Source organism: Neoarius graeffei, chromosome 7, assembly GCF_027579695.1.
Source record: "Neoarius graeffei isolate fNeoGra1 chromosome 7, fNeoGra1.pri, whole genome shotgun sequence".
In the NCBI taxonomy this organism is placed as follows: Eukaryota; Metazoa; Chordata; class Actinopteri; order Siluriformes; family Ariidae; genus Neoarius; species Neoarius graeffei.
In genome coordinates this window covers 52,146,212-52,167,426 of record NC_083575.1, presented here as the reverse complement: position 1 = coordinate 52,167,426, position 21,215 = coordinate 52,146,212, and the positions used below count along the sequence as shown (strand labels likewise).

Sequence of the window (21,215 nt, the reverse complement as noted above, 5' to 3'; positions counted from 1 at the left end):
TATCAGTATATCCACTTCATTTCCTCCATCCTACCTTATAATGCACTGTTTATTTTGCAGTAATGTTACTGATTTTATCCAGGTGTATGGAAAGACCTACTTCCAGATGGAACACTACATTCCAAAAAGACTGATGGAAAAAATGGCCTTGTCCGGTGTGAGGGATGAGTTGGCAACATTACATGCCAGTAATGCAAATATGCTTCCAGAAGATGCGGAGATAGAATTTTTAAAGGTTATAAAAAAAATAGTTTTAGAAATACAACAGTTTGTGACAGTTTTTAGGCAGAATATTTGGTATTTTGCCTCTCAGTGATACATTCTTGCACACATCCACAGATTGCACAACAGCTGCAGGAATACGGGGTGCTGTTTCATCGGGTTGCTCGAGAGAAGAAGCTTGCCATTGGAGAACTCATCCTTGGAGTTTGTGCTAAAGGGATTATGGTTTATGAAGTCAAGAACAACTGTCGGATATTAATCCGCAGATTTCAGTGGTCTGAAACCGACAGTATTTCCACAAGTGTGAGTACAGCAGCTCTAAACCTGACTTCTACATTAGAGTAGAGTGGGGGGAAAAAGCCCCCCTTAAGGAAAATTCAGTTTTTCTCCAAGTTGAAATGAACCATGTGTTTAGTTTTAATCATAGTTTTTGACAACAGTGACATGAACAATAATGCCACCTAAAGTTAATACTTAATTTTTTTTTAACAAAAAGAAACATTGTGCCAAGGGGGCCTTTTACCCCCCCAGTGGGGTAAAAGGCCCCCTGAGGTGGGGCAATAGGCCTCCTCACTCAAAAAAAGCTGTTTGGATAGCAAAAGTGTTTACTTAAGCCTATAATGTGAAAGAAACAAGAAAATATCCCTGAATTAATGAATAGATGCATTATTTTATTATATTTCGCATATTAATTTCAATATAATTTTGTGTGGATTGAACATGAATTAACAAAGAACAAGTGCATCAATAAATAATGCTAATTGAATCAATGAATTCATTAGCTATCTGCTATTCAGAAATGTATGAAATACAGTAATTATGATAAAAGGAAACGATGCCCCCTGGGGGCCATTTACCCCGCCATTAAGGGGGCATTTTACCCCACAGACTACACTTTTACAAAAAAGGGTCTTACTTTCAAAATGTGATTCAACTTTTTATACCTAATGTATTTTTTTTAACGTACTGACTTGTCTACTCATACCACATACACAGCTGTGATATCTGATGAAATAGCAGCTATCTAAATACAGTTTTACTGATATCTGAAAATTATATCACTTACCATGAAATTTGATTTCTCTCCACTGTGTTGCTGATATGCGATCCACAAGCCAGTCCATAGCAACAATAGAAATGTAACTTTGCGCCATCTGGTGGTTATTTTGGGTAAAACAGGCCGGGGGCGTATTACCCCATGGGGGCGTATTACCCCACTCTACTCTATATTTCATACAGAGTAAAATAAAGTTTGGTGGCTACAGATTAACAGTCAACAGTTAAATATTAACAGTTAAATATAAAGTCATAAATGATTCAAAATAGGATCTATACTCACCGGCCACTTTAATAGGAACTTCTAAGATCCCTGTTCTTGGCTGGCAGGAGTGGAACCCAATGTGGTCTTCTGCTGTTGCATGCTTTTCTGCTCACCATGGTTGTAAAGTGTTCCTATGAGTTGCTATATCTTTCCTGGCAGTTCGAACATATCTGGCCATTTCCCTCTGACCTCTCTTATCAACAAGACGTTTCCACCCACAGAACTATCACTAACTCAATGTTTGGTTGGGTTTTTTTTCCACCATCCTGTGTAAACTCTAGAGAGTGTTGTGTGTGGAAACCCCAGGAGATCAGCAGTATCTGAAATACTCAAACCAGTCCATCTGGCACCAACAACCATGCCACAGTTAAAATCACAGAGATCACATTTTTCCACATTCTGATGGTTGATGTGAACATTACCTGAAGCTGCTGGCCCATACCTACATGATTTTATGCACTGCACTGCTGCCACAAAATTGGCTGATTAGATAATTGCATGAATTAGTAGGTGTACAGATTTTCCTAATAAAGTGTTCAGTGAGTGTATAAGGCAGCTGGTGATGTCTGAAGCTGCTCTTTCTCTCCCGTAGTGGCGGAAGTTCACTGTGGAATGTGGACCCAGTGGGAAAAAGCACTCCTTTGTAACTGAGGGTTCCAAGATAGCACAATACCTCCTGGATCTCTGTTCTGCTCAGCACAAATTCCACAGTGAGATGACCTCTCGACAGCTCACCTACAGTTCAGTATCAGGTGCTTTCATTAAATAACTCCTGTTACTTCTACTGTGTCACTGTTAACCACCATGGTAATAGAGCTTCTTTACAGAAGAGACCATTATATAGTAATTATCTGAGTGTTCTTCCAATGTCTTAGGCTGCAATTTAGAGGGTTTTATTTTTCTCCAGATGGCAACAAAGTGAACCATCCTTGGATATGGCATGCTCGACAAAACCTGTTGAAGAGGATGTCATGTTCCGAAGTTGGGCTCAACAATGTTGGTCTGGGAATTTCATCTATGAACTCCATAAGCAAGTCATGCGATGACCTTTCAGTTAAGATCCATCAGTCAAAAGACCTGCAAGAAACACATGACAGTGCAGGAATAAGAGACCTGAGTGAAATAAGGAAACCAAGACAGAGCTGCAGGTACTGAGAGTACTTCACATTTTCAAAAACATAGGGACCAGAAATTCACATGTGGTACATTACTGTTGTTGAGCAAGATCTAATAATTGTAATTCTTGCAGCTCCCCAGAGCCCTTTAATTCTCCAATTTACCGGATCATGTCAAATGTCTCCCTGCAAAAGCAAGACTCTGAGCCCCACTCAGTCTCATCCAGAGGTAATCTCATGTACAACCCCGATTCCAAAAAAGTTGGGACAAAGTACAAATTGTAAATAAAAATGGAATGCAATGATGTGGAAGTTTCAAAATTCCATATTTTATTCAGAATAGAACATGAATGACATATCAAATGTTTAAACTGAGAAAATGTATCATTTAAAGAGAAAAATTAGGTGATTTTAAATTTCATGACAACCACACATCTCAAAAAAGTTGGGACAAGGCCATGTTTACCACTGTGAGACATCCCCTTTTCTCTTTACAACAGTCTGTAAACGTCTGGGGACTGAGGAGACAAGTTGCTCAAGTTTAGGGGTAGGAATGTTAACCCATTCTTGTCTAATGTAGGATTCTAGTTGCTCAACTGTCTTAGGTCTTTTTTGTCGTATCTTCCGTTTTATGATGCGCCAAATGTTTTCTATGGGTGAAAGATCTGGACTGCAGGCTGGTCAGTTCAGTACCCGGACCCTTCTTCTACGCAGCCATGATGCTGTAATTGATGCAGTATGTGGTTTGGCATTGTCATGTTGGAAAATGCAAGGTCTTCCCTGAAAGAGAAGTCGTCTGGATGGGAGCATATGTTGCTCTAGAACCTGGATATACCTTTCAGCATTGATGGTGTCTTTCCAGATGTGTAAGCTGCCCATGCCACACGCACTAATGCAACCCCATACCATCAGAGATGCAGGCTTCTGAACTGAGTGCTGATAACAACTTGGGTCGTCCTTCTCCTCTTTAGTCCGAATGACACAGTGTCCCTGATTTCCATAAAGAACTTCAAATTTTGATTCGTCTGACCACAGAACAGTTTTCCACTTTGCCACAGTCCATTTTAAATGAGCCTTGGCCCAGAGAAGACGTCTGCGCTTCTGGATCATGTTTAGATACGGCTTCTTCTTTGAACTATGGAGTTTTAGCTGGCAACGGCGGATGGCATGGTGAATTGTGTTCACAGATAATGTTCTCTGGAAATATTCCTGAGCCCATTTTGTGATTTCCAATACAGAAGCACGCCTGTATGTGATGCAGTGCCGTCTAAGGGCCCAAAGATCATGGGCACCCAGTATGGTTTTCTGGCCTTGACTCTTACGCACAGAGATTCTTCCAGATTCTCTGAATCTTTTGATGATATTATGCACTGTAGATGATGATATGTTCAAACTCTTTGCAGTTTTACACTGTCAAACTCCTTTCTGATATTGCTCCACTATTTGTCGGCGCAGAATTAGGGGGATTGGTGATCCTCTTCCCATCTTTATTTCTGAGAGCCGCTGCCACTCCAAGATGCTCTTTTTATACCCAGTCATGTTAATGACCTATTGCCAATTGACCTAATGAGTTGCAATTTGGTCCTCCAGCTGTTCCTTTTTTGTACCTTTAACTTTTCCAGCCTCTTATTGCCCCTGTCCCAACTTTTTTGAGATGTGTTGCTGTCATGAAATTTCAAATGAGCCAATATTTGGCATGAAATTTCAAAATGTCTCACTTTCGACATTTGATATGTTGTCTATGTTCTATTGTGAATACAATATCAGTTTTTGAGATTTGTAAATTATTGCATTCCGTTTTTATTTACAATTTGTACTTTGTCCCAACTTTTGTGGAATCGGGGTTGTGCTTAAGTGTGCTTTTCATGTTAACTGATTCTAATTACAATTATGCTGTCATTTTTAAACACATTTTTTGTTTTGACAGTCGGCACTCCTGTTAGAACGCCACCAGAAAGAGAAATTATCTGTGTTACATTGAAGAAAGATCCAAAACACGGCTTTGGTAATGGAATTTCATATTTTGATGAAAACACACAAAAAAAATTCCTATAGCATAACTGTAGCATAACTGTTATGACTTGAATGGGTTGCCAATTCCTCCTCCTTTCTAATGTGAAATGTGAAAGGCTGCTTAAATTATTACCAGCCAAGCAAACAAATATTATGTGATATTTATAATGTGTACTGCAGGGTTTATAATAGTTGGAGAGGACAATACAGGAAAATTAGATCTTGGAATCTTCATTGCATCTATCATACCTGATGGGCCAGCTGATAAAGATGGCAGAATCAGGCCAGGTAGAGATCTCTCCTCCCTTTTTTCTATACCCAGTGGATGCACACTCTACAGGTTTTACGTGTAATTTTTACAATGTTTGTTATCCAGGTGGACGACTGATTTCTCTTAATAAGACCAGTCTGGAAGGAGTAACTTTCAGTGCAGCTGCTGCCATCTTACAGAACAGCCCAGATGAAATGGAGCTTATAGTGTCTCAACCAAAATGTATATCTTGAGACTGTAAAACATTTAATTGTTTATAGAAGCACAGTGCTATCACTGTTTAATACAGAACAAATTTTTCCTGTTGTATAATCAGATGAGTTTGGGGACCGTAAAAGCTCTCTGACCGCTGCCAACTTAGGGCTGATGCTGGAGAGAGGCTTTGACTCTCGGATTACCCACAATGCAGAGCACAAGACAGTGAAGGAGGACACAGACACCAACACTGTCATACCCAAAATGGGAAGAAAGCTACATATCCCTGTTGTACGAATTCTAGATACTAAGGTATGAAATTATTTCTATTTCTTGTTTTAGGTATTCATCCAACTTAAACTTTATCTGAAATGGGCTTATTTGGGATTATATATCACAAAGCTGCACAAAAAAAAGTCTATAATACTGAAGTGTATTTATATACAGTACCAGTCAAAAATAATAATAATTGGACACCCCTACTCATTCATAGGTTTTTCTATATTTTCTACATTGTAGAACAATGCTGAAAACATCAAAATGATTAAATAACATATGGAACATATAGGGAATTATGTGATAAACAAAAAAGTGTTAAAATATGTTTCATATTTTAGATTCTTCAAAGTAGCCAGCGTTTCCCTTGATGACGCTTTGCGCACTATTGGCATTATCATAACCAGCTTCATGAGGTAGTCACCTGGAATGCTTTTCAATTAACAGGTGCCTCGTCAAAAGTTAATTAGTGCAATTTCTTACCTTCTTAATGTATTTGAGATCAAAGAGTAAATAGTAAATAATACAAGTACAGTAAATAGCCCTATTGCACAACTGTAGTAATCTATATTATATCAAGAACCGCTCAACTAAATAAAGAGAAATGGCATCCATCATTACTTTAAGACATGATGTGTCTTTTAATTAATAAAAATAAAGAAAAAATATTGAATTTAAGGTGTGTCCAAACTTTTGACTGGTACTGTAGTTCACAAAATTATTTTAAAAAATGATTGCGGAAGTATTCACTCACATTGCTGTGAAACTGTTATATTAGTTTTGTTGCCAGTTGCCATCAGGAGTCACATCATTAGTTGAATGGAGGTCACATGTGTGTAATTAAAGAGCCACATGATATCAGTATAAATATACCTGTTCCTGGAAGGCTTCACAGAACCTACCTAAATAAAATGATCATGAAAACCTAAGTATTATCAAAACAAGTCCAGGACAATTTTTGTTTGATTATAAGCAAACATCCCACACTTTGAATATCTCACAGAACACCATTAAATCTATAATTTAAAAAAATGGGAAGAATATTGCACAACACTGACTCTGCATTGACTCTGCATTGAGGTGTCAGGGAAACAAAGAAGTGGCTAAGGGTAATGAAGGTAGAAAAAACCCATAATTAAGAAAAATATACATGATTTGGTGTTTGCCAAAAAGCATTTTGGTGACTTGGCAAACACAGAACACTCTCCTCACAGTGAAGCATGGTGGAGGTAGCATCATGTTGTGGAGATGCTTTTCATCAGTAGGGACTGGAACACTGATCAGGACTGAGGAAAAGATGAATGGAACCAACCATAGGATAATCCTAGAAGAAACTGGTGAACTGGTGTTGTTGGCCTTCAGGAAAACAACAATAGACATAATGTCAACGCTACATGGGTGTTGTTCAAACTTGTATCTGTTTGATTGGACAGATCTGTCAGATCTCATTCTGATTGAGATTGGGGCAAAACATGAACATTGGTGTTCATTTACTGTCTCTATCCAGTCTGACAAAGCTTGAGTAATTTTACCCTGAAGAATGGGCAAAAATATTGGGATCAAAATGTGCAAATATGGTGGAGACATAGCCCACAAGACTTGCAGCTGTGACTGCAGCCAATGATGGGTCTACCAAGTACTGACCCATTAGATCTCATCTCATCTCATCTCATCTCATTATCTCTAGCCGCTTTATCCTTCTACAGGGTCGCAGGCAAGCTGGAGCCTATCCCAGCTGACTACGGGCGAAAGGCGGGGTACACCCTGGACAAGTCGCCAGGTCATCACAGGGCTGACACATAGACACAGACAACCATTCACACTCCCATTCACACCTACGGTCAATTTAGAGTCACCAGTTAACCTTACCTGCATGTCTTTGGACTGTGGGGGAAACCGGAGCACCCGGAGGAAACCCACGCGGACACGGGGAGAACATGCAAACTCCGCACAGAAAGGCCCTCGCCGGCCCCGGGGCTCGAACCCAGGACCTTCTTGCTGTGAGGCGACAGCGCTAACCACTACACCACCGTGCCGCCTGACCCATTAGATACATTGTGTAAATCAAATGGTAGAAATTCAAAGCCCGTGGTTGTAATATTACAAATTGTGGGAATGTTTAAGAAGGGTAAATACTTTTGTAAGGCAATGTGCACCAGAATGACTGATCTTGTTCCTTGTCTTCCCTGTGCAGGACACATTCTCGAGGTCATCCTCTAAGTCCAGTCTCAGGCCAGGAGACCTGGTCTGTGTGGAGCTCAAGAAAGTCAATGGCAGTCTGGGCGTCTGTGTTGCTGTAAATCTTTAGTTGTAGTGTTAATTAACATAGGAAAAATTAAAATGAGACAGTTTAATATAGGAATATTTTGTCATCTAATGCTGATAATTACAAATAGAGGGAAAAAATGTTAAAATATCATTTAAATAAGCTTTTGAAACAATAGTCAGTGTCATCATTTCCAGGGTGGCATCAATACCAGTGTGCGCCATGGAGGGGTCTATATCAAAAGCCTGATACCCGGAGGAGCTGCCGATCTTGATGGTCGAATACAGACTGGTAAATAGGCAAACTGATCTTGACTACACTTTATGTCTAAGTTGTGGCACCAAACATCAATTTTTTTGAAGTTTATTAAAAAACTGTATATGTACTGTATAATTGGTCATTAAGCGTGCCTTGATTTGATTACTTTAATTATTTACAATTACTTACCTAACTTATCCCACTTAATTCAGGTAGTCAAGCCATAGTTGACCCTTCAGATAATAAATCTTAGTCGGTAGGAGGTAGGGTCTCAGCTTGTCTATGGATGGATCTTTTAATGTATGTAGAATTTAAAAGTAAATAAATAAATAAATAAAATCAGTTTTTAGAGTTATTATTGAATTATAGAACTGTCACAGGAAAGTAGTAACAGTATTCCTGTTCTATGCAAGTGCATATTTCTCCCTATAACTACAACCAAAAACTTTTTGCTTTTAGTGCACATGTACTTATAGTAGCTTTAAATTAAAATATATGACTGAGTTTCCTTTCTGATGCCATTTGGTGTCAGTGTTATTTATGTTGTAAGCATCAGGTGATCATCACTGTAACTTACAGTTATGCCCAGGTTAGACGGCAGGCTGCAACTAGTTTTCAACTACTTGCATCTACCTGCAATAACAAAATCGCAGGTAGACACAAGACTGGTCTTTCATCGACGCACGATGATGCAGATAATGGCAGAGTGTTGCAGAGGGTCTTTAGTAGAGGCAGGTTGAGGCAAGTGGATCACGATCTGTTCGCATTTCAGCTGCGATTCACTTCCAATCTGTGCAAATAGCACGTTGACGCATGTAGAGGCAGACAGTCGTGCAATGCTTGAGCGACCAATCGCAGGTTGAAGCAGGTAGTGACAGCTAGATACAGGCTGACGCATGGGAAGACAAGTCTTTAGAGATGGCTGCAGTGCATTGCAGGTAGATGCAGACTGCACCTGCAAATAGTTTACAGCAACTTCTGAGCAGTCTTATGGCCTTATATTTTTTTAAAGTTTTTTTGTGCGCTTGCGTCAACCTGCGTCTAGCTGCGTCTGCTTCCGACTGGTTGTGTCCTGTCGTAACAGCTTAAAAACTCTGCGTCTTGCAATATGTCTGACCACAACGAAGGATTTGATATAAAACACCTGCGTCCACCTGCGATCTGTCGCCAACCGACCGATTGTAGGTCGCAGCATGCGTCTTTCTGCCATCTGACCTGGGCATCACACGTAACACTCGAAACACTCGCCCCTAATGATCATGGGTTGGTTTAATTTTTTTTTTTTTTTTTTGTGTGTGTGTGTGTGTGTGTGTGTGTGTGTGTGTGTGTGTGTGTGTGTTTTATAGGTGATAGGCTACTGGAGGTGAATGGCTATAACCTGCAAGGTGTCACCCACAAGCAAGCTGTGGAGTGTTTGAAAAAAACTGGAGAGGTGCTGAACTGTGATCTTTCTAAAATGTACAGAACATTTTAACACAGGAAATTGTAGCATAATTGGCTTGACAAACACATACAGTCATGAGAAAAAGAAAATATACTTCTTCAATTCGATGTTTTTATTCAGCAGGACCTAAATAAAGTTGTGTGGTCCTCATCAACTTACATAAAGAAACAAATAACCTCATGTGACAACACCACCAACAAAAAAACACAACAGGTTTCAATACATCTCATCTCATTATCTCTAGCCACTATATCCTGTTCTACAGGGTCGCAGGCAAGCTGGAGCCTATCCCAGCTGACTACGGGCGAAAGGCGGGGTACACCCTGGACAAGTCGCCAGGTCATCACAGGGCTGACACATAGACACAGACAACCATTCACACTCACATTCACACCTACGGTCAATTTAGAGTCACCAGTTAGCCTAACCTGCATGTCTTTGGACTGTGGGGGAAACCGGAGCACCCGGAGGAAACCCACGCGGACACAGGGAGAACATGTAAACTCCACACAGAAAGGTCCTCACCAGCCACAGGGCTCGAACCCGGACCTTCTTGCTGTGAGGCGACAGCACTAACCACTACACCACCGTGCTGCCGGTTTCAATACATAGTAATTTTTTTTTTCAAAAACATAAACATTCAGAAAACAGGTAGAGAAAAATAAGTACACCCTATAATTCAGTGTAGAACCACCAGAATGTGAAGTACTGTAAATGTTTTCTGCAGGAGTTTATCAGTCTCCCACATAATTCTGGAGAAATTTTGGCCAACTCTTTTGTTTTCCCAACATTGCCTCAGGCTACATCCACACAACAATGGCAACGAGATTTTTTTTTTAGCGGGTAAAAAAAATATCGCGTCCACATGGGCAACGGATCAGTAAAATATCAGGTACATATGGCAACGCAACGCTTGCTGAAAACGATGCAATACACATGCCGTTTTGGAGTGGGGCTGAAGCGAGCCAAAGCGAGCCGAGTGAGGCTGGGGGTGTGAGCAGACACTCTCCTGTGCACTGATTGGTGAGGAGGAGTGTCCTCACATGCCCACACACGCCCCGCGAGCGCGCTGGGATCTGTAAACACCGCAAACCCGGAAGGAGAAGAATTACGAATTACGAGAATTTCTGAAGCCTTATGCGCCTCGCCTCATCTATACACTCTTGCCAGTATCTGTCCGCGTTGTCGGTGACAACAAGCCACAGCACCAAGACCAGCAACACTAACGACTCCATGTCTTCCATGTTTATTGTTTACTATTCGGGTCGTGAGACTACCGCTTAAAAGCTCACTGATGTCACTGTTTGCGCTGCTTAACGACATCACGTGACGTCCACCCACTTTCGCTAACTCCACCCAATGTGTCCACCCACTTCCAGCCAGCACGGTTCAGCGCGGTTGTAGTCGAAATGCAACTCCAACAGCCCCGCTCAGCCCGACTCAGCACGGCACGGCTCAGCCCGACTCAGCCGCGTTTGTAGTGGAAAAGCAGCATAAGTTTCCCAGGTCCTGCGCCTGGAAAACAAGCCCAAATCATCAGTCCTCCACCACCATGATTGACAGTTGGCATGAGGTGTTTGTGATAATATGTTGTGTTTGGTTTTTGCCAAACATTATGCTGTGTATTATAACCAAAGGATAATGTTCCAGAACATTTGTGGTTTGTTCAGACACAATTTTGCAAACATAAATCATGCTGCCATATTCTTTTTGGACAGAAAGGGCTTTTTCTGAGCCACCTTTTCATGAAAGCCATACTTGTTCAGTCTTTTTCTGAATGTACCGTCATGAACATAAACATTTAATGTGCTTTCAGAGGCTTGTAAGTCACATGATGTATGTTTTGGTTTTTCTTTTTATCTTTGAGCATTAAACGGTTGGACCTTGGACAGAATTTCCTGGGATGCCCACGTCTGGGAAGACTAGCAACTGTCTTGAAGGCTCTCCATTTATAAACATTCCTCACTGTAGAATGGTGAATTTTAAATTGTTTGGAGATGGCCTTATAACCCTTCCCAGACTGATGAGCAGCAACAACTGCTTTTCTGAGGTCATGGCTAATGTCCTTTTTTCTTGAAGATTCACACCTGAGTGCTCCAGAACACCAAACTGCTAAAAGTTTTGCTTCCATAGAGGTAGTCACACCTCTTGATGACTATCCATCCATCCATCCATCCATCCATCCATCCATTATCTGCAGCCGCTTTATCCTGTTCTACAGGGTCGCAGGCAAGTTGGAGCCTATCCCAGCTGACTATGGGCGAGAGGCGGGGTACACCCTGGACAAGTCACCAGGTCATCACAGGGCTGACACATAGGTGGGGTTTACATTAGACCGTATCAGCGGATCATCAGATTAACGTTTTTAAAACGATTCGCGTGCACACAGCAACACCAATATACGGATACGCTCGGCTCCGCAGGCATCCTGCGCTCCAAATCACTCCGCCCTGAACAGTGAGTGCCCTCTGGAGGGTGCGCACTCCGGCCCTGCACAGCTCACAGAGCGCGCGAGTATAGCGCACGAGCAGTGATTCGGGACTGAGCTGCTGTGTGTGTGATCCCAGCGCATATCACTTACCACTTGCAAGTGGAAGGATGGCAAGCCTAAAGACAATCATAACTACACAATGGGCAGTATTTGCATCAGTATTTGCAGTATTTTCATACTTTTATACTCTTTAATGAAAGGTGATACAAGGCGGAAGTCCGCGCCGTTTTTCAGCAGTCGCGTCACATGACCAACGCCAGCGAATCAGGAAGGTGGATGTCACAGTGACGTTGTCCAATGACGACGCCAGCTAGAGCTCAGCACAGCGTATCCGCGTATTCTCAATGTTTACACAGCACCGGACCAGACACGATCTAGATTGAATACGTGGACCCTGGCAGATTCCCGTTTCCCGGCGTTTCCAGGCGTTTTAATGTAAACGGACAGTGCATCCGCGAAGAAAACGAGACAGATACGGTCTAATGTAAACTTGGCCATAGACACAAACAACCATTCACACCTATGGTTAATGTACAGCCACCAATTAGCCTAACTTGCATGCCTTTGGACTGTGGGGGAAACCGGAGCACCCGGAGGAAACCCACGTGGACACGGGGAGAGCATGCCACCTCCACACAGAAAGGCCCTCGTCGGCCACTGGGCCCGAACCCAGGACCTTCTTGCTGTGAGGCGACAGTGCTAAACACTACACCACCGTGCTGCCCCCCTCTTGATGACTAATCTTGTACATATCCCTAATAAAACCTGGCTGCTAATTACTCTCTTAATAATTGTGGAAAGTGTGTAGTGAATTTTTCCCACCTGGTTTCTGAATATTGGTTTACTGTTGTTGTTGTTGTTGTTGTTGTTGTTTTTTAAATGGATAGTGGGGGTGGGTAGGAATGACGACAGATTGAAGTCTGTTGTCTTTTTTATTGCCATCTTATTTGTTAGATTATTGAAGTTGGTGAGGACCACACAGTTGTTACTTCAAGAATGATGTATTCACTTTTTCCCTTGTTTTTTGAAATATCCTATATATGTTATTTTATCCTAATTATGACTATAAATCAATATTATTAAAAAAATATTATTCAAATTAGAACATGGGGCGGCACGGTGGTGTAGTGGTTAGCGCTGTCGCCTCACAGCAAGAAGGTCCGGGTTCGAGCCCCGTGGCCGGCGAGGGCCTTTCTGTGCGGAGTTTGCATGTTCTCCCCGTGTCCGCGTGGGTTTCCTCCGGGTGCTCCGGTTTCCCCCACAGTCCAAAGACATGCAGGTTAGGTTAACTGGTGACTCTAAATTGACCGTAGGTGTGAATGTGAGTGTGAATGGTTGTCTGTGTCTATGTGTCAGCCCTGTGATGACCTGGCGACTTGTCCAGGGTGTACCCCGCCTTTCGCCCGTAGTCAGCTGGGATAGGCTCCAGCTTGCCTGCGACCCTGTAGAACAGGATAAAGCGGCTAGAGATAATGAGATGAGATGAGATGAGATGAGATGAGATGAGATGAGATGAGATGAGATGAGATGAGATGAGATGAGATTAGAACACCAACACCCCTTTGCATGCTCAGGGATCCACCTGATAACAGGTGTGTGTCTACACTGGTCTTTTCATTCACTATTCCAATCATTCTAACAATTTTATCTCTCCTTATTACCCTCAAGAAATGACCTAAATTTTATTTTTGCAATATAAATGTTTCATAAAAGATATTCACTAGAAAAACAGCAAAGTTTCTTGTAGGAAAATCATTTCTGAGAATGAATGATGAGCAAACATGTACTCTGTGAAGTGGTAATCTTGATTGCAATATAATGTTGATGGCAATGCTTTGTTTTAGGTGGTGTCCCTTCTTCTAGAACGGGAGCCTCCTCTGGTGATGGAGACCTCCAGCTCCTCTTCCACGATGGAAAGACAGAGATCTTTATCATCCCTCAGCGCACAGGGCACCAGCACCCCCATTGGAAAAGACAGTACCATGGAAACGCCCTTGTCTGTTAGGGCCAAGGACTACAGCTTTGTGTCAGACGGTATGAAACAGCGGTGAGAGCAGGAAGGCAGCATAGTGAGACATTTCAAATAAATCTGACAGCATTGTTGGGCTAGTTGCTGTATCTGTTCTGCAAATATAACTCTACATTCAGAGGAAAAAAGTTGGAAAATTATATTTTGTATTGACCATGCGGGGTTTTAAAAGTTTGGAATTAATTTACCATTGTATGCATTATATTAATGATCACATTTTAAACAATAATACATTATTGTTAGCATAAAACATATATAAAAAAGCAAGATATAAATCATATGTACACCATATTTTTAAATAATGCCACCACTGATAGTTACATTTTCTGCTAGTATGACCTGTGTAAGTAAATACGCCTGTATGCTTGCTTTTCTTTTTCTTTTTCCTGGGTGCTAGAGAACACTCTGGAGATTACTCTAGAAAAGAAACTGAGTGGTTTGGGCTTTACCTTCCTCATCAGTGACATTAGCCCTAAAGAAGGAAGCGTAGTGCGGATTAGGAAACTGTTCTCGGGCCAGTCATCTGAAGAAAGCAGCCCCCTCAGGGAGGGAGATGTCATCCTGATGGTTAATGGAGAATCCGTGAAAGGACTTTCCTATCAGGTACTGTGCTCATATACACCCCTAATTCACATATTGTGGCAAAGTAGCCATCACATGTTTAAGTCTTTTAATGATGATGAATTACACCATACTGTGTCTGGCAGGGAATCAGAATGAGTGGAATTTTAAATCTTTTTGCTCATTTAGTCTTCAGCTGTTAAAACTTTAATCCACAAAAAAAGCTTTGCTACGGAAGCCGAGAGAGGCCCCTCATATAATCTTTTTTTTATTCACCTTGTTATCCCGAGATAACGACATACAGTAATTAATTCAGGATCTCGAGAAAACAACACAACTAATTCGAGATCTCGAGAAAACAAAACCGTTATTCCGAGATAACGACATAATTAATTCAGGATGTCGAGAAAACAACACAACTAATTCAAGATCTCGAGAAAACAAAACAATTATTCCGTGATCTCAAGAAAAAAAGACAATTATTCCGTGATCTCGAAAAAACAAAACAATTATTTCATGATCGGGCGGCACGGTGGTGTAGTGGTTAGCGCTGTCGCCTCACAGCAAGAAGGTCCTGGGTTCGAGCCCCGGGGCCGGCAAGGGCCTTTCTGTATGGAGTTTGCATGTTCTCCCCGTGTCCGCGTGGGTTTCCTCCGGGTGCTCCGGTTTCCCCCACAGTCCAAAGACATGCAGGTTAGGTTAACTGGTGACTCTAAATTGACCGTAGGTGTGAATGTGAGTGTGAATGGTTGTCTGTGTCTACGTGTCAGCCCTGTGATGACCTGGCGACTTGTCCAGGGTGTACCCCGCCTTTCACCCGTAGTCAGCTGGGATAGGCTCCAGCTTGCCTGCGACCCTGTAGAAGGATAAAGGGGCTAGAGATAATGAGATGAGATGAGATTTCATGATCTCGAGAAAACAGCTGAGATTTCTAGCAGAGCTGCGCCCCCTGTGGGTCAGACAACGAAGACTTAGAAATTGGCGGACATGTAACAGAGCAGAAATGGCTTTTTACGATGCCTTGAGAGAGAGGGGTCCCAGAGGAGAACATCATCCCTTATTAAAAGACTTAATGCAATCTCTCCCTGTGTCAACCCCTGATCAAAATATTGCCTTATTAGGTGATCGATTATTCCAGACATTCTAATGACCAAAGTTGCGTCTATACAGAATGAGAAATAGCCCCAAAGTCAGCATATCACAAGTCTCTTTGCGCACCTGAATGAACCATTTCTCAGCTGTTTACTCGAGATCATGAAATAATTGTTTTGTTTTCTCGAGATTACGGAATAATTGTTTTGTTTTCTCGAGATCTCGAAATAACGGTTTTGTTTTCTCGAGATCTCGAAATAACGGTTTTGTTTTCTCGAGATCTCGAATTAGTTGTGTTGTTTTCTCGAGATCCTGAATTAATTATGTCGTTATCTCGGGATAACAAGGTGAATTAAAAAAAAGGATTATATGAAGGGCCTCTCTCGGCTTCCGTACTTTGCTTATAGTCCATAATACAACATATTGGATTAAATAGAAGAACAGACCAAAAAGTAAAAGTTTGTGATCATGTTAAAGATAACTGTATTTTCCTTTTTTTGCTTATTTATTTTATTTTAATAGGCAAATGACAATCAGATTTAAAAGAAAGAAAAGAAAAACATAGACATTCATAACCATGCATTCACAGAAATAAAAGTCTCAAACTATACTTTTCCTTGTCACAGGGGTAGTATTCTCAGTGTATCAGAAGGAAACTCCATCCACATAGTAGGGGTTCAAAACTCTTCCCTGAATAATTGGAAATCAAAATGATCAGGGTCCCTGACTCCCAAGCCAACTTGCCTCAAGCCTACTCTGCCTTCACTGAATGAACAAAATAGCTTGGGCTTCATGATTTGAGTGTGCCACTGTGATGACCTGAACAATAAAATACAAGTGTGAGAGTGGGTTTGATAGATCTGACTTACCCCCTGTTTCCCCAAGCTACCCCAAAATACCCTGTCAGCAAAGAATAAGACACCCCTACTCCAGAGAAGATATCTCAAAATTTTAATATAAAGAAGAATTAAGAATTCCACAGCATTATTATATATAATATACACAGTACTGTGCAAAATCTTAGGTATATGTAAATAAATGCTGTTGACCAAAAATGGCTTAAAAATAATTAAATGAAATGTTTCAACATAAAAAAAAAATACTATAAAACAGCAGTAAGCCATAATAAATGAAACAAAGTCAATATGTGGTGTGAGACGACCCTTTGCTTTAAAAAACAATCAGTCTCAGGTACAGTGAGTGCAGTTTTATAAGGAACTGAGCTGTAGGTTTTACTGAGCATCTTGCAGAACCAGCCCCAGTTCTTCTGGACACTTTGACTGTCAAACTCGCGTCTTAATTTTGCAGCAAAACCCAGTAACCTTCATTATGTTTTCTTTTTTAATCTGAAAAGTGGTCTCTTATGTAATATGCTGCTCAGATACAAACAATTTTTTATGTAACATTCAATTTTGTGCTGGAAAATGAATGTTTGGACTCTAAAATGTTTTTGTATTGATCGATAATGTATTTGATATATTCAAGCAAAACAATCCTTGAATTTATCTCCCGTTCTCATTAAACCTGTTCAAATTCACAATAGTTGGCCAACCTATTAAAGCCTATTGAGTGCTCTGGTAAACTTAATAAACAAGATCTCCTATGAATTACTCCTATGAAAACAAACCCCCCTCAATTCAACATCACTTTAGTTACTTCAGTGAACCTTATAATGAAATGAACTATATCCATATGGTGCCATTCAAATCTGAAGTACTATGTTAACAGTACTAGACCTAACTGTGGATGAACAATAGCTGAACAAAAATAACAGAATACAATGACTTTACATCAAATTTCCAGGCCATAACCCTGCGCAAAATACCCTAGAATCCAGAGGCGGTTTTGCCCAGATAGTTCAAACTCGGCATTGTCAAAAAAACTCTCCAGATATGATCCAGATTCTTGCAAGAATTTTAAAAGATATAACTGGATTCTTGGGGCTTTGGTGTAGGGTAAATTGCTTTCTACAGGAAACTTCTCAGTCCAGAGCTACCAAAAAAAGGAACTGAGTCCAAAACAAAAAAGTTTAAATTAACTCCTCTGTCATGATTCAGTCCACAGTGTTTATCAGAAATAACAACAATGACAAAAATATTCTTAGTTTCAGTTCCAATAGCAGCTATCCCAATGTAGCAATTACAAAAATAAATAAAGTTTATTTGGTGTATATTTGGGCGGCACGGTGGTGTAGTGGTTAGCGCTGTCGCCTCACAGCAAGAAGGTCCGGGTTCGAGCCCCGTGGCTGGCGAGGGCCTTTCTGTGTGGAGTTTGCATGTTCTCCCCGTGTCCGCGTGGGTTTCCTCCGGGTGCTCCGGTTTCCCCCACAGTCCAAAGACATGCAGGTTAGGTTAACTGGTGACTCTAAATTGACCGTAGGTGTGAATGTGAGTGTGAATGGTTGTCTGTGTCTATGTGTCAGTCCTGTGATGGCCTGGCGACTTGTCCAGGGTGTACCCTGCCTTTCGCCCGTAGTCAGCTGGGATAGGCTCCAGCTTGCCTGCGACCCTGTAGAAGGATAAAGCGGCTAGAGATAATGAGATGAGATGGTGTATATTTGGTGCTTAATAAAACAAGGCTAGACTATTCCACCTCACGCTTTCACCTTCACTTTCACTCAGTCATTGAAGCCATCTAGCAGTTTCTGGTTGGTAGGGTTCTGCCCTCGCCAGCCAACTAAAGAACGTTAGGTAATTTCTCCTTCCCTCAGCAGGTGCACTGTGCCACGCTCTATGATATACATACACTCTGAGAGCAAGAAGGCAATCAGCACTTCGCGTTGATGACTAACTGTAGCATGAACTAAAATGATCACCCTTCTAATTCTCTAATCTTATCAAAATTACTATCCTTCCATGTTGTCTTCATGAATACCGATATCTCTCCAGTTCTCTCACTTCCTGTTCACATCTACTGCAAATTTCTTCTATGGTATTCCTTCATGCTGATTGGCTACTGATGAAGGAACAAATATTTTATGTATTTGTCACATTAAGATAAAAAAGATGTACAACTGATGGTAACACCCCAGTGACAAGAAAAGGTGTAGGGTTTGGTTGTTTTTTTTTCTGAGAGCATACTGTATGTGTATAGTTTCTGAAAGCTCGGCCTGGCACTGCATAGTGTTAAAGATGTTTTGTGTCACCAACAGAAAATTCTACAGCTGCTGCGGGGAACACCATCTGAGCTCAAGCTGTTAATCTGCAGACCTTCACCTGGCCAACTTCCAGAGATGGACTCCAGCTCACTGGTAAGATTGTAAGATCAGTGTATTTTGTATTTTTGTAAAAGTAATTTCAATGTGTCAAAAATATTTTTGGGTAACTTTCTTGTCTTTGATAGAGTCCATCCCCACTGCCGAGTAAAAAGCAGAGATCTCGATCTTTAGACCTGCGGGTGGAGTCTGTTTGTCCGGACTTCAGTGAAATGTTCCAACAAAAGACCACAGCACTATGCCAGAGGAAGGACTGCGCTTCACCAAAACCCCATACTGTCCAATTAATTCAGCAGAAACAGGATAGCGAACAAGACGAGACACCATCTACCCTGTCATCTCCACCATCCCCACCATCTACTGATGGACAGCAAGAAGAAAATCCAGATGAGGAGGACGTTCTCTCCAGCACTTCTTATTCTCAAACGCCACCCACACTTATAACAACAACTCCAAACCCTGTACAACCTCCACTCATGCTAACCCCTTCTCCAACATGCCCAAACCCAGAGCCAGAAGTAAAAAAGGACATGTCCTCAAAAAGCAACCATCGCTCAGTTATTAGCAGGTACCGTCCCACACTAGACAGGACTGGTTCACTTAAGGTGATGTTATACTATCTGACACTACAATAAATATTAAGTGCACTAGAGCCCAAACACCTAACTACTTTATATTATTTATCCAAAAGTAATTCAGTTTTACTCATCTGATACTTGTTATTTAGGAATACATGAATTAACAATGGAGATTTTTAAGTATAAGAAACCTTTAGGCGGCACGGTGGTGTAGTGGTTAGCGCTGCTGCCTCACAGCAAGAAGGTCCGGGTTCGAGCCCCGTGGCCGGCGAGGGCCTTTCTGTGCGGAGTTTGCATGTTCTCCCCATGTCCGTGTGGGTTTCCTCCGGGTGCTCCGGTTTCCCCCACAGTCCAAAGACATGCAGGTTAGGTTAACTGGTGACTCTAAATTGACCGTAGGTGTGAATGTGAGTGTGAATGGTTGTCTGTGTCTATGTGTCAGCCCTGTGATGACCTGGCGACTTGTCCAGGGTGTACCCCGCCTTTCGCCCGTAGTCAGCTGGGATAGGCTCCAGCTTGCCTGCGACCCTGTAGAACAGGATAAAGCGGCTAGAGATAATGAGATGAGATACCTTTATTTGAAATGGAAAAAAAATCCTAATATCCTGCTTGAAAACTATTTGCTTACTTTGAAGAAAGTAATTGTGATTCCACATATTACATTTAAATGGTAAAACACTCACACCATGATTTACTACAAAATAACATGCAAACTTGACAATATCTGCAAAATATCCGTAAGATTGCATTTTTCAAATGAACAAAATACAATGTACCATGTCTTGTCTGTTTTGTGTGTTAGTATTAATGAATATGCAGTTTAGGGCCTTTCTACAGAAAGGAGAAAATACAAGACATGCCAATGCAAATAGATTTATCATCCAGAAAGATATTTACTAAACCGCCTTAAACTCACAAAGTCACAAGTGCATAAACATTAGTACCACATAAGGGCAGGTATTAAATTTTCACAAGCCAATTTACTGTATTTGAAGACAAAATAAATAATTTACATTATTAAAGCTTCTTGAAATCATGTCTCAGGATCTTGAAATAATGAAAAATTCTGAGTATTGATATGTTGTATTTGCCATTCTATGCTTTTCAGTTACTGATGTCATGGCTGATTTTGGTGTGTTGCTTTTAGTATATTGTATATTAATTCATTTATATTATTTTATGAGATTTTAAATTAAAAAAGAAAAGACTGATGTAATACTATTTGATGAAATCTTATTTAACATTTTCTTTTATCTGGGAAAAGAAAAGCAGTGTAGTAGACTCATTGTAGTGGAATACAGAATAATTGAATAATCACTTGTGTTTGCAGTGAGCTCACTGAGGATTTGGATGAAAGCAGAGCATGCTTCATGGCCAATGGACTGGATGTCTTAGCTGATGAAGAATACCTGACCATTACCACCACTGCACTTAGTCCTCCAATCTGCAGCACTGCCTCTGCTTTGATCCCTTCTACACCTTCTCCATTACTTCCCTCACCTCCTCCACATACCAGTCCATCAGTAACAACAAACTCACCCCCTGCTCCAGCTCAGCCCACTTCAACAATCACCAACAATGACTGGGATGATGAAGAGGAGGAGGAGGATGACGAAGACCACAGAAGGGTACCAACTGTGTAGACTTGTCCATTTTTACAGTTTACTTTGATGTACAGTGGTGCTTGAAAGTTTGTGAACCCTTTAGAATTTTCTATATTTCTGTATAAATATGGCCTAAAACATTATCAGATTTTCACACAAGTCCTAAAAGTAGATAAGGAGAACCCAGTTAAACAAATGAGACAAAAATATTATACTTGGTCATTTATTTATTGAGGAAAATGATCCAATATTACATATCTGTGAG

At 41.1% G+C, this 21,215-nt stretch overlaps 1 protein-coding gene across 1 annotated transcript in view; it reads left to right on the top strand.

Moving 5' to 3' along the window:
* ptpn20 (protein tyrosine phosphatase non-receptor type 20) overlaps window positions 1–21,215 on the top strand; it is a 67,357-nt gene that overhangs the window by 8,823 nt on the left and 37,319 nt on the right. The window contains exons 13-29 of the mRNA XM_060925911.1: window positions 83–235; window positions 340–525; window positions 2,136–2,295; window positions 2,451–2,691; window positions 2,793–2,887; window positions 4,586–4,663; window positions 4,852–4,959; window positions 5,048–5,164; window positions 5,259–5,449; window positions 7,608–7,709; window positions 7,877–7,970; window positions 9,284–9,369; window positions 13,717–13,906; window positions 14,299–14,504; window positions 18,706–18,804; window positions 18,897–19,336; window positions 20,677–20,974. Coding sequence (XP_060781894.1) covers window positions 83–235; window positions 340–525; window positions 2,136–2,295; window positions 2,451–2,691; window positions 2,793–2,887; window positions 4,586–4,663; window positions 4,852–4,959; window positions 5,048–5,164; window positions 5,259–5,449; window positions 7,608–7,709; window positions 7,877–7,970; window positions 9,284–9,369; window positions 13,717–13,906; window positions 14,299–14,504; window positions 18,706–18,804; window positions 18,897–19,336; window positions 20,677–20,974 — 2,844 coding nt within the window. The remainder of the gene's footprint in view (window positions 1–82; window positions 236–339; window positions 526–2,135; window positions 2,296–2,450; window positions 2,692–2,792; window positions 2,888–4,585; window positions 4,664–4,851; window positions 4,960–5,047; window positions 5,165–5,258; window positions 5,450–7,607; window positions 7,710–7,876; window positions 7,971–9,283; window positions 9,370–13,716; window positions 13,907–14,298; window positions 14,505–18,705; window positions 18,805–18,896; window positions 19,337–20,676; window positions 20,975–21,215) is intronic.